This window comes from Miniopterus natalensis, chromosome 6 (assembly GCF_054644295.1).
Source record: "Miniopterus natalensis isolate mMinNat1 chromosome 6, mMinNat1.hap1, whole genome shotgun sequence".
NCBI classification, from domain to species: Eukaryota; Metazoa; Chordata; class Mammalia; order Chiroptera; family Miniopteridae; genus Miniopterus; species Miniopterus natalensis.
The window spans coordinates 42,327,923-42,342,792 of NC_142086.1; the positions used below are offsets into that span (position 1 = coordinate 42,327,923).

The 14,870-nt window shown below is 45.9% G+C and overlaps 1 protein-coding gene across 2 annotated transcripts; it reads left to right on the forward strand.

The window, feature by feature from the left end:
• Nucleotides 1–4,940: 4,940 nt before the first annotated feature.
• Nucleotides 4,941–14,398, forward strand: ADPRH (ADP-ribosylarginine hydrolase). 2 transcript variants are annotated; one of them, XM_087818177.1, is made up of 5 exons: nucleotides 4,941–4,992; nucleotides 6,650–6,733; nucleotides 7,862–8,201; nucleotides 10,050–10,410; nucleotides 11,442–14,398. In XM_087818177.1, exons 3-5 carry the CDS (start codon nucleotides 7,889–7,891, stop codon nucleotides 11,854–11,856), a joined length of 1,089 nt encoding a protein of 362 aa, XP_087674303.1. In that variant the 5' UTR covers nucleotides 4,941–4,992; nucleotides 6,650–6,733; nucleotides 7,862–7,888; the 3' UTR covers nucleotides 11,857–14,398. The 2 variants fall into 2 exon arrangements, with proteins under 2 accessions (XP_087674303.1, XP_016055384.2); XM_016199898.2 differs by lacking the exon at nucleotides 4,941–4,992 and adding an exon at nucleotides 6,040–6,135.
• The last annotated feature ends 472 nt before the right edge of the window (nucleotides 14,399–14,870 follow it).

Genomic DNA, 14,870 nt, shown 5'->3' on the forward strand with positions numbered 1-14,870 from the left:
CTACTTAAGTCATAAAACTACTACTTTTTTAAAAAATTGAATTTATTGGAGTGATACTGGTTCACAAAACCATACAGGTTTCAAGTGTACAAGTCAATAAAACATCATCTGCACAGAAGGTCACTACATAATACTAAAGGGATTGATCCAACAAGAGGATATAACCCTTGTAAACATATATGCATCAAACATTGGAGCACCTAAATATATAAAGAAAATCTTGATGGACATTAAGGGAGAGACCAACAGCAATACAGTCATAGTAGGAGGTTTTAACACTCTACTGACATCAATGGATAGATCTTCCTACAAAAAAATCAACAAGGGAACAGCAACCTTAAATGACACACTGGATCTGATAGATTTAATTGATATTTACAGCACATTTCATCCAAAAGAAGCATAATACACATTCTTCTCAAGTACACATGGAACATTTTCAAAGATAGATCACACGTTAAGATGCAAAATAAGTCTTAATAAATTTAATAAGATTGAAATTATATTAAGTATCTTCTCTGACCACAAAGGTATGAAACTAGAAATCAATTACAATAAAAAACGACATTCACACACATGGAGGCTAAATAACATGTTATTAAACAATGAGTGGGTTAACAATGAGATCAAGGAAGAAACAAAAGTTACCTGGAAACAAATGAAAATAAACAGACAACAACCAAAAATCTACGGGATATAGTGAAAGCAGTCCTGAGAGGGAAGCTTATAGCATTACAGGCCTACCTCAAGAAGCAAGAAAAATGTCAAATTAACAACCTAATCCTACATCTAAAAGAACTAGAAAAAGAACAACAAACAAAGCCCAGAGTAAGCAGAAGGAAGGAAATAATAAATATTAGAGTGGAAATAAATGACACAGAGACTAAAAAAAAATACAAAAGATCAATGAAACAAAGAGCTGGTTCTCTGAAAAAGTAAACAAATTGATGAAACCTTTAACCAGATTCATCAAGAAAAAAGGAGAGAGGACCTAAATAAATAAAATCAGAAATGAAAGAGGAGAAGTAACAACTGACACAAAAGATATACAAAGGATTTTAAGAAAATACTATGAACAATTATATGCCAACAAATTGGACAACCTGTGTGAAATGGATAAATTCCTAGAAACACACAATCTTCCAAAACTGAATCAGGAAGAATCAGAAAACCCAAATCGACTCGTTACAATTAATGAAATTGAAGCAATAGTGAAAAAAAACACACAAAAAACCTCCCAGCAAACACAAGTCCTGGACCAGATGACTTCACAGGTGAATTTTACCAAACATTCAAGGAAGAACTAACACCTATCCTTCTCAAACTATTCCAAAAAATTCAAGAGGAGGGAAGACTTCCAAGCTCTTTTTTATGAGGCTAACATTGTCCTAATTCCAAAACCAGATCAAGACATTACAAAGAAAGAGAATTATATAAGTCAATATCCTTGATGAACATAGATGCTAAAATCCTCAGCAAAATATTAGCAAATCAGATCCAGCAATACATTAAAAAGATCTTACTACATGTGTAAGTGGGATTTATTCCGGGAATGCGAGGTTGGTATCATATTTGCAAATCAACAAATGTGATACATCACATAAACAAAATGAAGTGTAAAAACCACATGATTATATCAATAGATGCAAAAAAAGCACTTGATAAAATCCAACACACATTTATGATAAAAACTCTCAGCAAAGTGGAACTAGAGGGATGATACCTCAACATAATAAAGGCCACACAAGACAAACCCATAACCAACATCATACTCAATGGACAAAAATTAAAAGCGTTTTCCTTAAAATCAGGAACAGGACAGGGATGCTCCCTTTCACCACTCGTATTCAACATAGTACTAGAAACTATTTTCTTAACATATTAACATAGAAAAACAAGTGTCTCAATTCTTAAATACCTCTTCACAGAGAATAAATCAACAGAAAAATCTATCAGTAAAAGGACAAGGAAAAAGACGGAACAAGCTATTCCACATTAAGATAATAGTAAATGTACTTACGCTGAAGAACAATTTCTCTTTTTCTCTTGTGTTAAAAATCAAAGTAGGAGGACGCGCTTCTGAGATGTTCCTTTCTCGATAGTTCAAAAATGCTGTCAAATTGCTCAGTTTTAATTTAAATGCTATGTTACCGAGGTGGCATTCCCCTTTCAACTTCCTCTTGATAGTTTTCCACCAGGCAAACGTAAGTCAAAGCACAAGGTATGGTTAGGACGATTTGATTTGATTTGAGGAAGCTTGGAGCTCAGCTTCTTAGAGGGTGTGGCCGGGGCAAACCACATGCTGTCTTGAAGAGTGCAGCAGGCAGCCTGGGGGAGGGAAGAAAGTGGTTGGAAGGGTGGGCTGCTCCATTGACTATTTAGCAGTAGATACTTGTGAGCTTTATGGGCTGTCTGCTTCTGTGCTGGTCCCAAGGTTTGTTTTAGTACCCAGAGTTATCCCTCCCTAGACACAATCATACCACTTCAGGAATGGGCCACCCACCTCATATGTAATGGACAGCTTTTGGAGTGCTAAGCTCACAAGGCCACTCTTGATTGCACTCCCACCTCTCCAACCCACCATCTTCACAGAGTGGGCTCTTGGTAGCCATGTTGGACAGTATCTCCCTAATCACAGTTGAATTAATCTCAGGGGAGCCCAATGATAGAACCAAGGAGTGGACTGAGGAAGATTTAGTCCCTCATCCACCCCATTTTCAACCAGCTTGCTATCTTTATGCCTTCTCTGTAGGATTCAGGAGCATACTATGGGTAAACAGCTGACCCATGCTGATCCAGCTGACCTGTTTTGCAGGGGTAGAACCTGACAGCATCTTTCCTGGACCTGCACCTTTGTCTGCTGTTGGTCCAGGGGACTTCCCTTGGCTTAGTCTACCCTTGGAAGTTTTGCACTCAAGCCTGTGCAGCCTGAAAATATGGGGGGAGTTAATGTCTGTGGGTCTACTCTTAACCAAATGTGGCTAGAAGCTGATGGATAACTGCTTCCCCCTTTTGTCACCCAAGTGGAGAGTTCCAAGAGACGTTATCAAAACTCACTGAACACACCAAATGAGTGTATTTCATTACATATAAATTGTACCTCAATTAAACAACAACAACTCTGAGGCCAAGTTTAGGTCATTACAGCCAGAAAAAAATAGGCATAGCAAATCAAAAATTTTGGGTAGGTATATAGAATATTAATGATAATGGAAAAAATAAAATGGAATCAACATTGCTGAGTCATTTAAAATAGAAGGCTATTGAGGAAATGAAGCTCATGCACATTAGTGCCTGTTCTCAGAACTGCTTATATGTTGCTAAACCTGCTGCTAAACTTAGCTCAAGGCTGAGCCATAAACATCCTGGAACAACTGTTATATGGAAATAAGTGGACTCAACCTCTTTGGAGTTTTGGACTCCTCTCATTTGCATATTGGAACTAATCAATCCCAGTTATCGTAGCCAGAAACCCTTCATCTGCATGAAAAAATGACATGTTGTGGTTTTTGCTTTTATAAACCTTGCCTTTCTTTGATCACTGTGGAGTGCAGTTTAGGTTGCTCCTTGGATCTGTCGAAGGAGGCACCAGGTGTTAGATGGGTGGGGTCAGACTGACCCTGGGATCAGCAACCTTGGTACTTGAGTTCTGGCTAGGAGGAAAGCATTCAAGGCCAAGACTCCAACTATAAGAGAACATTTATTTATAAAACCACAGAGGTGGAAGAAGTAATTTATAGAAGAGATGGGCTTAGGAAACAAGTTATGGAGGTAAAGGAAGGGCCCTTGGAGCTTGGGAGTGAGGAAGGTAAATGTACCATGCCTGGGGGAAGGGGAGGGGGGTAAAGAAAGACAATAGTGTGTTCCCAGGAGGGAGAACACACTGAGTCCTCCAAGCTACAGGTTTTAAGGGTGGAGATTTGGGGGAGGTCCCAGGGGAATATCTCAATAGAATATTCAGCAGTTCCCCCCCCCCCAAGTGCCCATTCACGGTATAGACTGATTGGTTGGTGCCATGGCAGGGGCCATTATTTAATGCAGCTGGTCCTGAGGTCAGCTGCTGGTCTGGTTTCCTTGCATTTTGGGGCATGGAGCTGAAATACAACTGAGGCCTAGATGTTATCTCTAGGGAGGAAAGCTGGGGGGCGGGGGTCCAAACTGCATCACCAGCCACATGCTAGAGAAGAAAAGGTCACCCTAGGGGCAGGTCCCACCCTACAATTGTCTGTTGCTAGGCTCACAGGGCTTGCCATCCTGGTGACCTTCTGCACCTGGCCCATCTTCTTTGCTCCGGCCTAACTGCTGACCACAGATCTTCTCTCTCCTTTTGCTTATATGAATGCTCTGTTATTACAGCCCCAACCTCTTTGGTGAACACATATGTTGACTCTAATTCTTATTAAATGTGGCACTGTTAATCTCTTTAGACAAAAGTATCCTTTGTTTTTCTTTGCTTTTATTTACTAGCAGGAGGAAAAAATATTCTGCTGCCCAATAAATGACAAAAGTTAAAATCAATCCTAGCAACCACCTTAGAGAGCACTGTTATTGGCCACGTTTAGGGATGAGGGGCCTAGGAAGGTGAAAAAGGCCGTTTTGTCCGAGTCCTTGGCCACACAGCGGGGAAGGAAGAAAGGCGGAGGCCCGGGCTTGGGGCCCGCGGGGCCAGGGACAGAGCAGCCGGGCGGGGAGGCCGCTTCCCAGTGCGGGCGGCCCCGCCGCCCCGCCGCCCCCAGAAGCGCCGCAGTGCCGGGAACCCTCTTCTGAAGCCGGGGCCCACGCAGGCCCAGGGGCAGGCACGCGCCACTCCCCCAGCGCCCGCGGGGTGTGGACGCCGCCCCCCGGCAGGAGGCGCAGCCCCACCCCGCCGCGCCGCCTGGGACCGCCCCGAGCCCGCGCCGCCGGTGGGGCCCGGCCCTGCCAACCCCGAGCTCCCGCGCCCGTCCCGTCCCGTCCCCGCCCCGGTCTCGCTGCACTTCCGGAGACCATCAGGTACCCGCCTGCTGTCCTCTCCCGCCCCCTCCCCCCCTCCCCCCGCGCTCCTCTCGGGGTCCCGCGGGCTCTGCCTCTCCGCCCCCGCCCCCGGCCTCCCCGCGCCTCCCCTTCTCCCCCGACCCCCCCCCGCGCTCCTCTCGGGGTCCCGCGGGCTCTGCCTCTCCGCCCCCGCCCCCGGCCTCCCCCCCGCTCCCCCTTCTCCCCCGACCCCCCCCCGTGCTCCTCTCGGGGTCCCGCCGGCTCTCCCGCCCCTCCCCCGCCTCTCCCCCGACCCCCCCCCCGCGCTCCTCTCGGGGTCCCGCCGGCTCTCCCGCCCCGCCCCCGCCCTTCCTCGGCCTCCCCCCCCCGCCTCTCCCCCGCCCCCGCGCTCCTCTCGGGGTCCCGCCGGCTCTCCCGCCCCGCCCCCGCCCTTCCTCGGCCTCCCCCCCACCCGCCTCTCCCCCGACCCCCCACCCCCGCGCTCCTCTCGGGGTCCCGCAGGCTCTCCCGCCCCGCCCCCGCCCTTCCTCGGCCTCCCCCCCCCACCCGCCTCTCCCCCGACCCCCCACCCCTGCGCTCCTCTCGGGGTCCCGCAGGCTCTCCCGCCCCGCCCCCGCCCTTCCTCGGCCTCCCCCCCCACCCGCCTCTCCCCCGACCCCCCACCCCCGCGCTCCTCTCGGGGTCCCGCAGGCTCTCCCGCCCCGCCCCCGCCCTTCCTCGGCCTCCCCCCCCCCACCCGCCTCTCCCCCGACCCCCCACCCCCGCTCTCCTCTCGGGGTCCCGCAGGCTCTCCCGCCCCGCCCCCGCCCTTCCTCGGCCTTGCCCCGGGGGCGCGTTCACGCAGCTCCCCAGAGACCGGGTGCGCTCGCGGCCCGTTTCCCGGTCGCCCCCACCCCTCCCTAGAGAAGCAGACTGAAGCCTGTGGGGAGCAGCTGACCAACCTTCGTTTCGAATTTATAGTTCAGGGCGACAGTGTACACTGTGAAAGTGTAGAGTTTACCGCTTAAGTAGCAGCGTTGTGAAAGCGGGAGGCTGGAGCAGTTCTGTCTGAAAGTTAAAGTGATTTTCCAAAGGAAAGAGACGGTCACCGTCCCCTACCCTCGCTTGCAACTCACAAAACAGAAGGAATTACAGAAAGGAAGCTGAGGCCACTGGGAGAGGGTATGGCGACCCACAGCTGGTCCTCTGAAGCTCCCAGCAGGGGACAGGAGCTCAGGGAGCGTCTATAGCCTCCTTCCTCCCTCTCCAGTTGAAAGTTGGGAAAATCCAGGTTCAGGGTGGGTGGTTTGTCCACAGTCACACAACTGATTCTTGGCAGTCAGGTCTAGTGGCCCAGTACTCCAGTTCTAGGCATCATTTATAAATAATAAAGCATGTAAATAACGTTTTACAAATATCCTTTGTGAGCTAAGAACTTCAGCATGATCAGTATGGATATGCTCAATCTTTTTTTTTTTTTAATGTTTTTATTGATTTTAAAGAGAGGCAGGCAGTGGAAGAGAGAGACAAACATCTGGTCAGCTGCCTCTTGCAGGCCCTTTCTGGGGATGGAGCCTGCAACCAGGGCATGTACCCCGATCAGGATCAAACCAGCTACCTCTTGGTACATGGCACAATGCTCAACCGACTGAGCCACATCGCAGGGCTACGCTCAACTTCTTTTACTCTTCCGCAGGTGCTTGCCAGCCTGCCTTCCCGGGCCAGCAGCAGTGCAGCTGGGGAAGTCCCAAGACTTGAACTATAATCCCTGAGTCAGTAGGTAAGTGGGAGGGAAGCTGTGCATCTTGGGTGTGGAAAGAGCTTGAGCCGAAGGGAGAACGAGCTGGTTTACCAGCCATTAAAGGTGTTTAGCTGGCCTATGCAGGGGAGGGGATGGGTCCAGTGGGGCCAAACAGGAGGGCTGTGAACTTGAGTGCTGTAGGTAATAGGGTACAGTGGAGAACTGGAAATGTACTTGCAGGAAAACCAGCACTTTACCAGGATTAGATTCATGGAGGTTATATTAGCTGAGATCCTAGGACTCTAGAAGTTAATCATTTAGAAGAAAAACAATTTAAATATTGCCACTGAAAGGAAGGTTGTGAGGAGGAAGCATTCTAGGTCAGTAATAGAAAAATCTTTTCCCTGGTTGTGTGTGAATAATACAAATAATAAAAATAGTGCTTATGATGTGCTAAGCACTGTTCTAAGTAATTCACAAAAATTTATTTGCTCCTCACAGCAAACCCAGGAGATTGTTAATATTTTTATCACCATTTTAGAGATTTAGAGACTGAGCCACAGATTGCCCAGTAAGTAGGTTTGTGCTGAGGTGAGTGGCCTGGAATCAAGATTCAGGTTCCAGTGCCTCCACTCACTGGTGGTTGTGTGAATTTACCCTCTCTGAGCCCCAGTTTTCTTATCTGTGAAACACATACTGTAATCCCTGTCTAGAAATGCGACATAGAAGGTGCGGGTGCCTTGTGAACTGTGCATTGTAATGGAAAGTACTATTGTTTAAGTAAAGGAGGGATGCACTTCCAAGGCCAAATCCCAAGTAAAAAGAAAATGGTAAGCTTGGTTTGACTTGCAGAATGTAATGGGCTTGACAGAGAGGCAAAGATGGAGTGGTAGATAAAATCGTGGACTTTGGAGTCTATGGAATCTGAGCCGTGCCACCTGGCTCTGTGACCTAAGGTCACTTAGCATTTCTGAAACTGAATTCTCTCTGTAACCCTCATTTCACTCATTTGTAAAATGGGCCAAATAATACATTCCTCATAGAGCAGTTGTGAGGATTAAAGGAGGTGCACTTAATACAGTGCCTGCTAGTTGTGAGTGCTCAATAAAATACAGATAGGGCTATTATTTTTTCTGATTTTTCTTTCTCCTCGCTCTCTGTATGTAGTAATTTCCCCCTAAAGACAGCCTCACCATGTGTGGGGGACTGATTGAGAGGTATGTGGCTGCCATGGTGCTGAGCGCCGCAGGAGATGCCTTGGGGTACTTCAACGGGAAGTGGGAGTTCCTCCGAGATGGGCAGAAGATTCACCAGCAGCTGGCCCAGCTTGGTGGCTTGGACACCATAGATGTGGAGAAGTGGAGAGTCAGCGATGACACTGTGATGCACCTGGCCACGGCAGAAGCTCTTGTGGAAGCTGGGGAAATCTCAGACTTGGATGGACTGTATTCCCTCCTTGCTAAGCATTACCAGGACTGCATGGAAGACATGGATGGCCGGGCACCAGGTGAGGGCAGCCCGTGGAGGTCCTGAGCAAGTGGAGAATAAAAACGCCCAAGGAAGTCATTAAAAATGTTGATTAAGATTTACATATCAAGGAGACAGTAGTTTTTATAATTGTGATAAAAATGGGAAGAACCTAAATGCCCCATAACTTATTTAATTATGGTGATATATTTATAGCCACTTAAAATTATACAGGGAAATATTTACTGGAAAGATATGGAAAGATACTATATATTAAGTGAACGATAAGTAGGTTACAAAACAGGATGTATCTTATGAACCCACTGTTAGTGAAGGATATATGTATATCTGTTTGGAAAAGCCTGGGAGAATATACACAAAAATGTTCATAATTATATCTGGGCAATAGGAGTATTTAGAGTTTCTTTACTTTCTTTTTGCTTGTTTCTAAGTTTTCTGTAATGAACAAGTGTAAAGAAAACATTCTTTTCTTTTTAAAGAAGAATGGAAAGCATCTTGTAGAGACTCCTTTTCTGTTTCAGGTCTGCTCACAAGTGGCTCTTACCCACCTTGGGAAATTGTTACAGCCACTTGGGCCACCAGGTGATTTGAATCACCTTTTCCCTAGCCCATCCCTAGCCTCTCCTCTTGTATTAGTCAGCTTGAGCTTCCATAACAAAATGCCACACAGACTGGTGGCTTAAAGAACATTTATTTTCTCACTGTTTCGGAGGCTGGAAGTCAGAGTTCAAGGTGTCGGCAGGTTTGATATCTCCTGAGGCCTTTCTCTTTGGCTTGCAGACGACCTCCTTATATCTGTGTACTCTCACAGTGCACATCCCTGGTGTCTCTTTGTGTGTCCACGCTTCTTCTTATAAGGATACCTCTCATATTGCATTAGGGTCCACTCTAATGTTCTCATTTTAACTTCATCACCTCTTTAAAGGCCCAGTCTCTAAATACAGTCACGTTCTGAGGTACTAGGGGTTAGGGCTTCAATGTGTGAATTTTGGGGACACAATTCAGCTTACGAGCTGAGGAAAAGCACCTCCTGATGAAAATCTCCCCCACATACCCAGGTCTATGGTGACCCCAAGGATTGGCCTTAGAAGGAAGTTTGTTTATTCTTTCTCAACATCTGATATCTCATCAGTTTGACGAGTGGAAAGTTTTCTTTGTTCCCTTATGCCTTCCATGACTTTGTTGTGAATAAACTGACCATAAGGGAACAATAATGTTGCACCCCACAGTATTTTACTGCCACTGCTAGGTTCATGTGTGCATTCCCAGTTCCCAGTAGGACAAGGTGATGGGACAAGCCTGATTATACTGCTCTCACATTGGGGGGCGGACCAAGGGCACCCAAGGGCACATTGTGGCTCTGAACCCATTGCTCTATCTCTGAGCGTAGCGCCCTTCACTCTAGAACTGTGTACTCTTTCTGACATTTGGGAATTCCAAATGTCAGGTTCTCACTGGGTTCTTTAGGGCTTGGGCTTGGAGCATGAAGGTTTTGATGGGGCTGCTAACGATCTGGTTATGTGATTTTGAGCAAGGTTTTTAAGCTCTGAGGCTTAGTTTATTCATTTAAAAAAGAGAATGCTATGTTATACCTACCTTTTTGAGTTATTGTGATGTCTCAGTACTGACTGGCAAAGATTCAAAGGCTTTTTATATGAATATGCTTTTATTATTAATCTTACCATGGTAAGAGTTACATATAAAGTAAGGCACAGTACTGGCTTGAGGTTTGGAGTTTGAGGGCATTCATCATTATATTTTTTTGGTTTTTCCTTCCCATCAAAGAAACTTGAGCTTGGTTCTTTCTTCCTGCTGGAAACTTTGCTTCGGTTGCACTGACCCCATGCCCTCCCCAACTCCTCCCCAGGTGGTGCCTCGATGCAGAATGCCATGCTGCTGGAGCCAGACAAAGCCAATGGCTGGAGGATTCCCTTTAACAACCATGAGGGGGGCTGTGGGGCTGCCATGCGAGCCATGTGCATCGGTCTCAGGTTCCCTCACCCCAGCCAGCTGCACACTCTGATCCAGGTGAGCATCGAGAGCGGCCGAATGACCCACCACCACCCCACCGGCTACCTGGGAGCCCTTGTGTCTGCTCTTTTTACAGCCTATGCTGTGAATGGCAAGCCTGTCTGGCAGTGGGGAAAAGGACTGATGGAGGTGCTACCAGAAGCTAAAAAGTACATTGTCCAATCTGGCTACTTTGTGGAGAAGAATCTTGAGCACTGGTAAGTTTGTAGGTGCATGCTCCTGCTAGAAAATGGTTTCACCTGTGTGCACACATACATGCCTGTGTATTCCTAGAATTCCTAGATCATAGCAACCATCATGGTTCTCACCATCCAGCTTCATCATACACTTTCTCCAGCCCCCTCCCTACCCACCTGCTAAGGATTTCAAGTTCAATTCCAGCAGTGGTTGCCACCAGGTAGCCAAGTGAAGACCTCAATAAGTAGCGCAGCTGTAGTGATCCCCTCATGTATAGGGATCCTGTTCTGTATTCCAACTTTCTGTAGCGCTCGTGGCTATCCTATACTGAGATGAACTTTCCTGTTTATCTCCTGAAACTTGTTTTTCAGTGTTGACTTGATATGTAGTAATTTGAAATCCTTGCCTAGAATGCCCGAGAAGTAGGTTTTTTACTAGCTAATTAGTAGGTGGTAATGCCACAGTTTTCCCTTTTTCTGAGTCTACTTCACATTGCCTTTCTTAGAATAAAAAGGTCCAGAGGCTTTCTGCTGAAATCACCCATGGTCATGATATTCCCAAATTCCCTTTTGGAAAAAAACCCCCAAAAACATAACTCTATAAGGAGATGTGTTAATTAGTTTGTATAATCATTTCACCATGTATATGTATATCAAATCATTATGTTGTACACCTAAAATATATACAGTTTTTTATTAAGGAAATAAAACATAATGACAGACTAAATAAATTAAATTTTCACCTTGAAAGGTGACACTTGACATTATTCTCAACTCAGGAAAAACAAACGTTTAATTCTTACCTTTAACTTGCTATATGTCTTTTTAATTTAGCAACAGGTATCCATGCCTTGTTTATATCAATTCCTAGCAAAAATTTATTGAATGACTGTTACTTAGATAGAGCTCATTTTGATTTTTAATGTCATTCATGATATTAATACAAGAAGTTGAAGTCATCTTGGAATTTCCCCTGTTCACACATCCAACCTTTCCTTGTGGTTATCAACTTTATTTTTCCAATTGAATGTAGATTTTTTTCCTTCCTACAGGTCCTACTTCCAAGACCAATGGGAAAAGTACCTAAAACTTAGAGGGATTTTGGATGGCAAATCAACCCCTACCTTCCCCAAGCCCTATGATGTGAAGGAGAGGGATCAGTTCTACACGTCTGTGAGCTACTCTGGCTGGGGCGGCAGCAGTGGACATGATGCCCCCATGATTGCCTATGATGCCGTCCTGGCTGCAGGAGACTCCTGGAAGGGGCTTGCCCACCGAGCCTTTTTCCATGGTGGAGACAGTGATTCTACGGCTGCCATTGCTGGCTGCTGGTGGGGAGTTATGCATGGTTTTAAAGGAGTGAGTCCCTCCAACTATGAGAAACTAGAATACAGAAACCGGCTGGAAGAAGTAGCTAGGGCCTTATATTCTCTGGGGTCAAAGGAAGATACCGTAATTACCCGTTAGGGAGAGATGATGTTCATTTCTGGTGGTTTCTTCTCTGGTGTAGTCCCTTTTCTGCTCAGTTTCTTCTCACTTTTTCCAAAGAGTCTTAACCTTATACTCAGGGAATTTTGAGATAACAAGTCCCTTGGGCACCTGAAACTCAGTTTTCCCCAGATCATTCTGTTCTGCCCGAATCTATCCATCTTCCTATCCTGAAGAGTCTTTATCTCAGTTGATGGAGTCAGCATCTCCCAAGTAGAAATCTCATAGCCTCCTATTTCATCAGCTCATCTTTCACTAAGTTTTTTTGTTTTTTCAGGTTGGGTTCCCCACAAAGTGGACTCTGAGACAAGGATTTGAGTACAAGTAGTTTATTTGAGAGGTGATTCCAGGGAGTGCTGGTAGGACCATGGGGAAGTGAGGCAGGGAAGGGAGGGGAGACGGTACAAGGTGCTGTAATGAGCAGGTTACCACTGTCAGCAACTGGGACTTAGTCCATGTGGATCCTCGTTGTAAGGCATTCCTCACGGCTGTCTCCCCTGAGGGACAAGCAAACCTGGGGTATTTATCCACCCACTTCCACCTGACATTGGCTGTCCTCACTACTAAGTCCCTGGTGCTCCTTAGCCTGCCTCTTGTGCAAGCCAAACACTAACATCTTCAGGTAAAGACTCAGAGATGCTTGCAGTGGCCAGCTGTAAGGTGTATGAGAACAGCGAGCTGAATATATAGGGTTCCAGCAGAATCTGCTAGATGATTCTATCTCCTAAATATCCTTTCAATCTATCCCCTCTTTTACCTTTTTGCACCAAGTATTTTTCACTTGGGTTTCTGCCATCCAGGCTACTCAAGTCTGGGAGATGCTGCTCCTGGGCTTGGCGCTTAATGTGTTACTAGCTTGTCGTTGCCTCTTTACTTGTCTTTATTGTCCTCTAGACAGAACCTAGCACACAGGAAATATGCAACGAGTATATATTACACGAATGTTGTTCATTCACCTCCTATCTCAGCCTTGCTTTCTTCATTCCCCTCCAGAGTTATCTTTACAGATAACAAATGGATCATGCTGAACTTCTGATCATGTTAACTGAGTACATCACCCTGTCTCTTCATTTTTATACTCTTCCTGCTCCTTTTTCACCTGGTAAGTTTGTACTCACCCTTCAAGCCCCAGCTTAGGGAGAACCTCCTAGGTGAAGCCTGCTCTGATTTTCCAGGCACAAGCCCCACTGGTTTTTACAGCTAGAAGTTGTGGGGACTTCTCTCCCTGGCACTGGGACCCTGTGCTGGGGGGCCTCACTCGTCAGGGGGGACCTCTGCAGCCGAGATCTCCCTCCTGATTTTTATCTGCCACACGTGGGTGTGGGACCAGCCCATTCTGTGTCTCCGCCCCTCCCACCAGTTTTGATGTTGCTCCTTTCATTCTGCAGTTGTAGGACTTCCATTCAGCTCTGTTTCGGGTGGTTCTGAATGATGGTGGTTCTATGGTTTAGTTGTAATTTTGATGTGGCTGTGGGAGGATGTGAGTTCGGCGTTGACCTATGCCGCCACGGGCACGGGAAGCCCCTTTCTGAGGTTTCTCCTACCAGTAGTGGGAAAGCCTGCCTTTGCAAGGCGGAGCACTGGAAGCCTGTTAGCCCTGACCAAACGGCAGACCTGAGATGCATAAATCTTACAATACAGGAAAGGGCAGAAGAGTGTTTTTGAACAAGGAGAATGTGAGGCATGACCTGTTTTGTAACTCGTTTGGCGAATGGTCTGGGTAGGAAGCAAACATGAAATGAGTTCCTTTTTCTCCAGCTATTGCCTCATGCATACTCTTTGAAGCTGTTTTTCCCTTCCCCCAGCATCGTCACAGTTTTTTGGTCTTGGGTGAGGGGGGTCATGAGGAGTATTAAAAACCCAATCCAGCCCGGCCAGGCATGGCTCAGCGGATGAGCGTCGACCTAAGATCCAGGCGATTGGGGTTCGATTCCTGGTCAGGGCACATGCCCAGTTGCGGGCTCGACCAATGACCCTCCCATCATTGATGCTTCTCTCTCTCTCTCTCTCCCTCTCCTTTCCTCTCTCTGAAATCAATAAAGATATATTTTAAAAACAAACAAAACCAATCCAGTTCATCCCATTCCAGTTTTTAAAAAAATTTCAGCTTTATTGAGATATAATGGACATACAAAAATTGTAAGATATTTAAAGGGTGCCTTGTGGTGATTTGATAAATGTGTACATTGTGAAGGGATTTCCTCCATCTAATTACTTAACACACCCATCACCCCACATATTTATCTTGTGGACATTTAAGTTCTACTCTCTTAGTAAATTTCAAGTATATAGTACAGTGTTATCAATTATAGTCACCATGTTTTAAGTCAGATCCTTTTAGCTAGTTTATTTGACTTACACCTGAAAGTTCGTAACCTTCTGCCAACCTCTTCCTGTTTCCCTACCCCGTAGCCCCTGGCAACCACTTTTCTACTTTCTCTTTCTATGAGTTTGAGTTTAAAAAAAAATTCCAAATATAAACAATACAATACAATACAATACAATACAATACAATACAATATTTATCTGTCTTGTCTGGTTTATTTCACTTAGTATAATGTCCTCAAGGTCCATCCATGTTGTTGAAAATGGCAAGATTTCCTTCTTTTTCATGGTTGAATTTTATTTATCCATGTACATATATATCCATATATATGCACAGACACATATGAATGGATAAAATGTGAAATTATTTTATTTATCCATTCATCTGTTGGAAACACTTAGGTTGTTTCCTTATTCTGGCTATTGTGCATAATGCTCCACTGACCTGGAGAGTGCAGATACTTCAAGATCCTGTTTTCATTTCCTTTGGATACACACCCAGAAGTGGGAATCCCAGCCCATTTAATCAATTCTAAAACTTTAATGCCATGCCCTTCTTTCTCCCCACCAAGGTCAGTCCTGGACCCAAGAGTCTTAGAGGAGAAATGGGGACATGGATACCTCTTTCATTCCTCCCCTCCCTCTTCTGGGGCTCCTTGCTCCTCTCT

What these genes read in the sequence shown, in the direction of transcription:
- ADPRH (XM_087818177.1), top strand. Translation starts at nt 7,889, where the DNA reads ATGTGTGGGGGACTGATTGAGAGGTATGTGGCTGCCATGGTGCTGAGC. An exon ending in CATGGATGGCCGGGCACCAG is followed by an intron (nt 8,202 to 10,049) that starts GTGAGGGCAGCC and finishes ACTCCTCCCCAG; the next exon opens with GTGGTGCCTCGATGCAGAAT. An exon ending in GAGAAGAATCTTGAGCACTG is followed by an intron (nt 10,411 to 11,441) that starts GTAAGTTTGTAG and finishes TCCTTCCTACAG; the next exon opens with GTCCTACTTCCAAGACCAAT.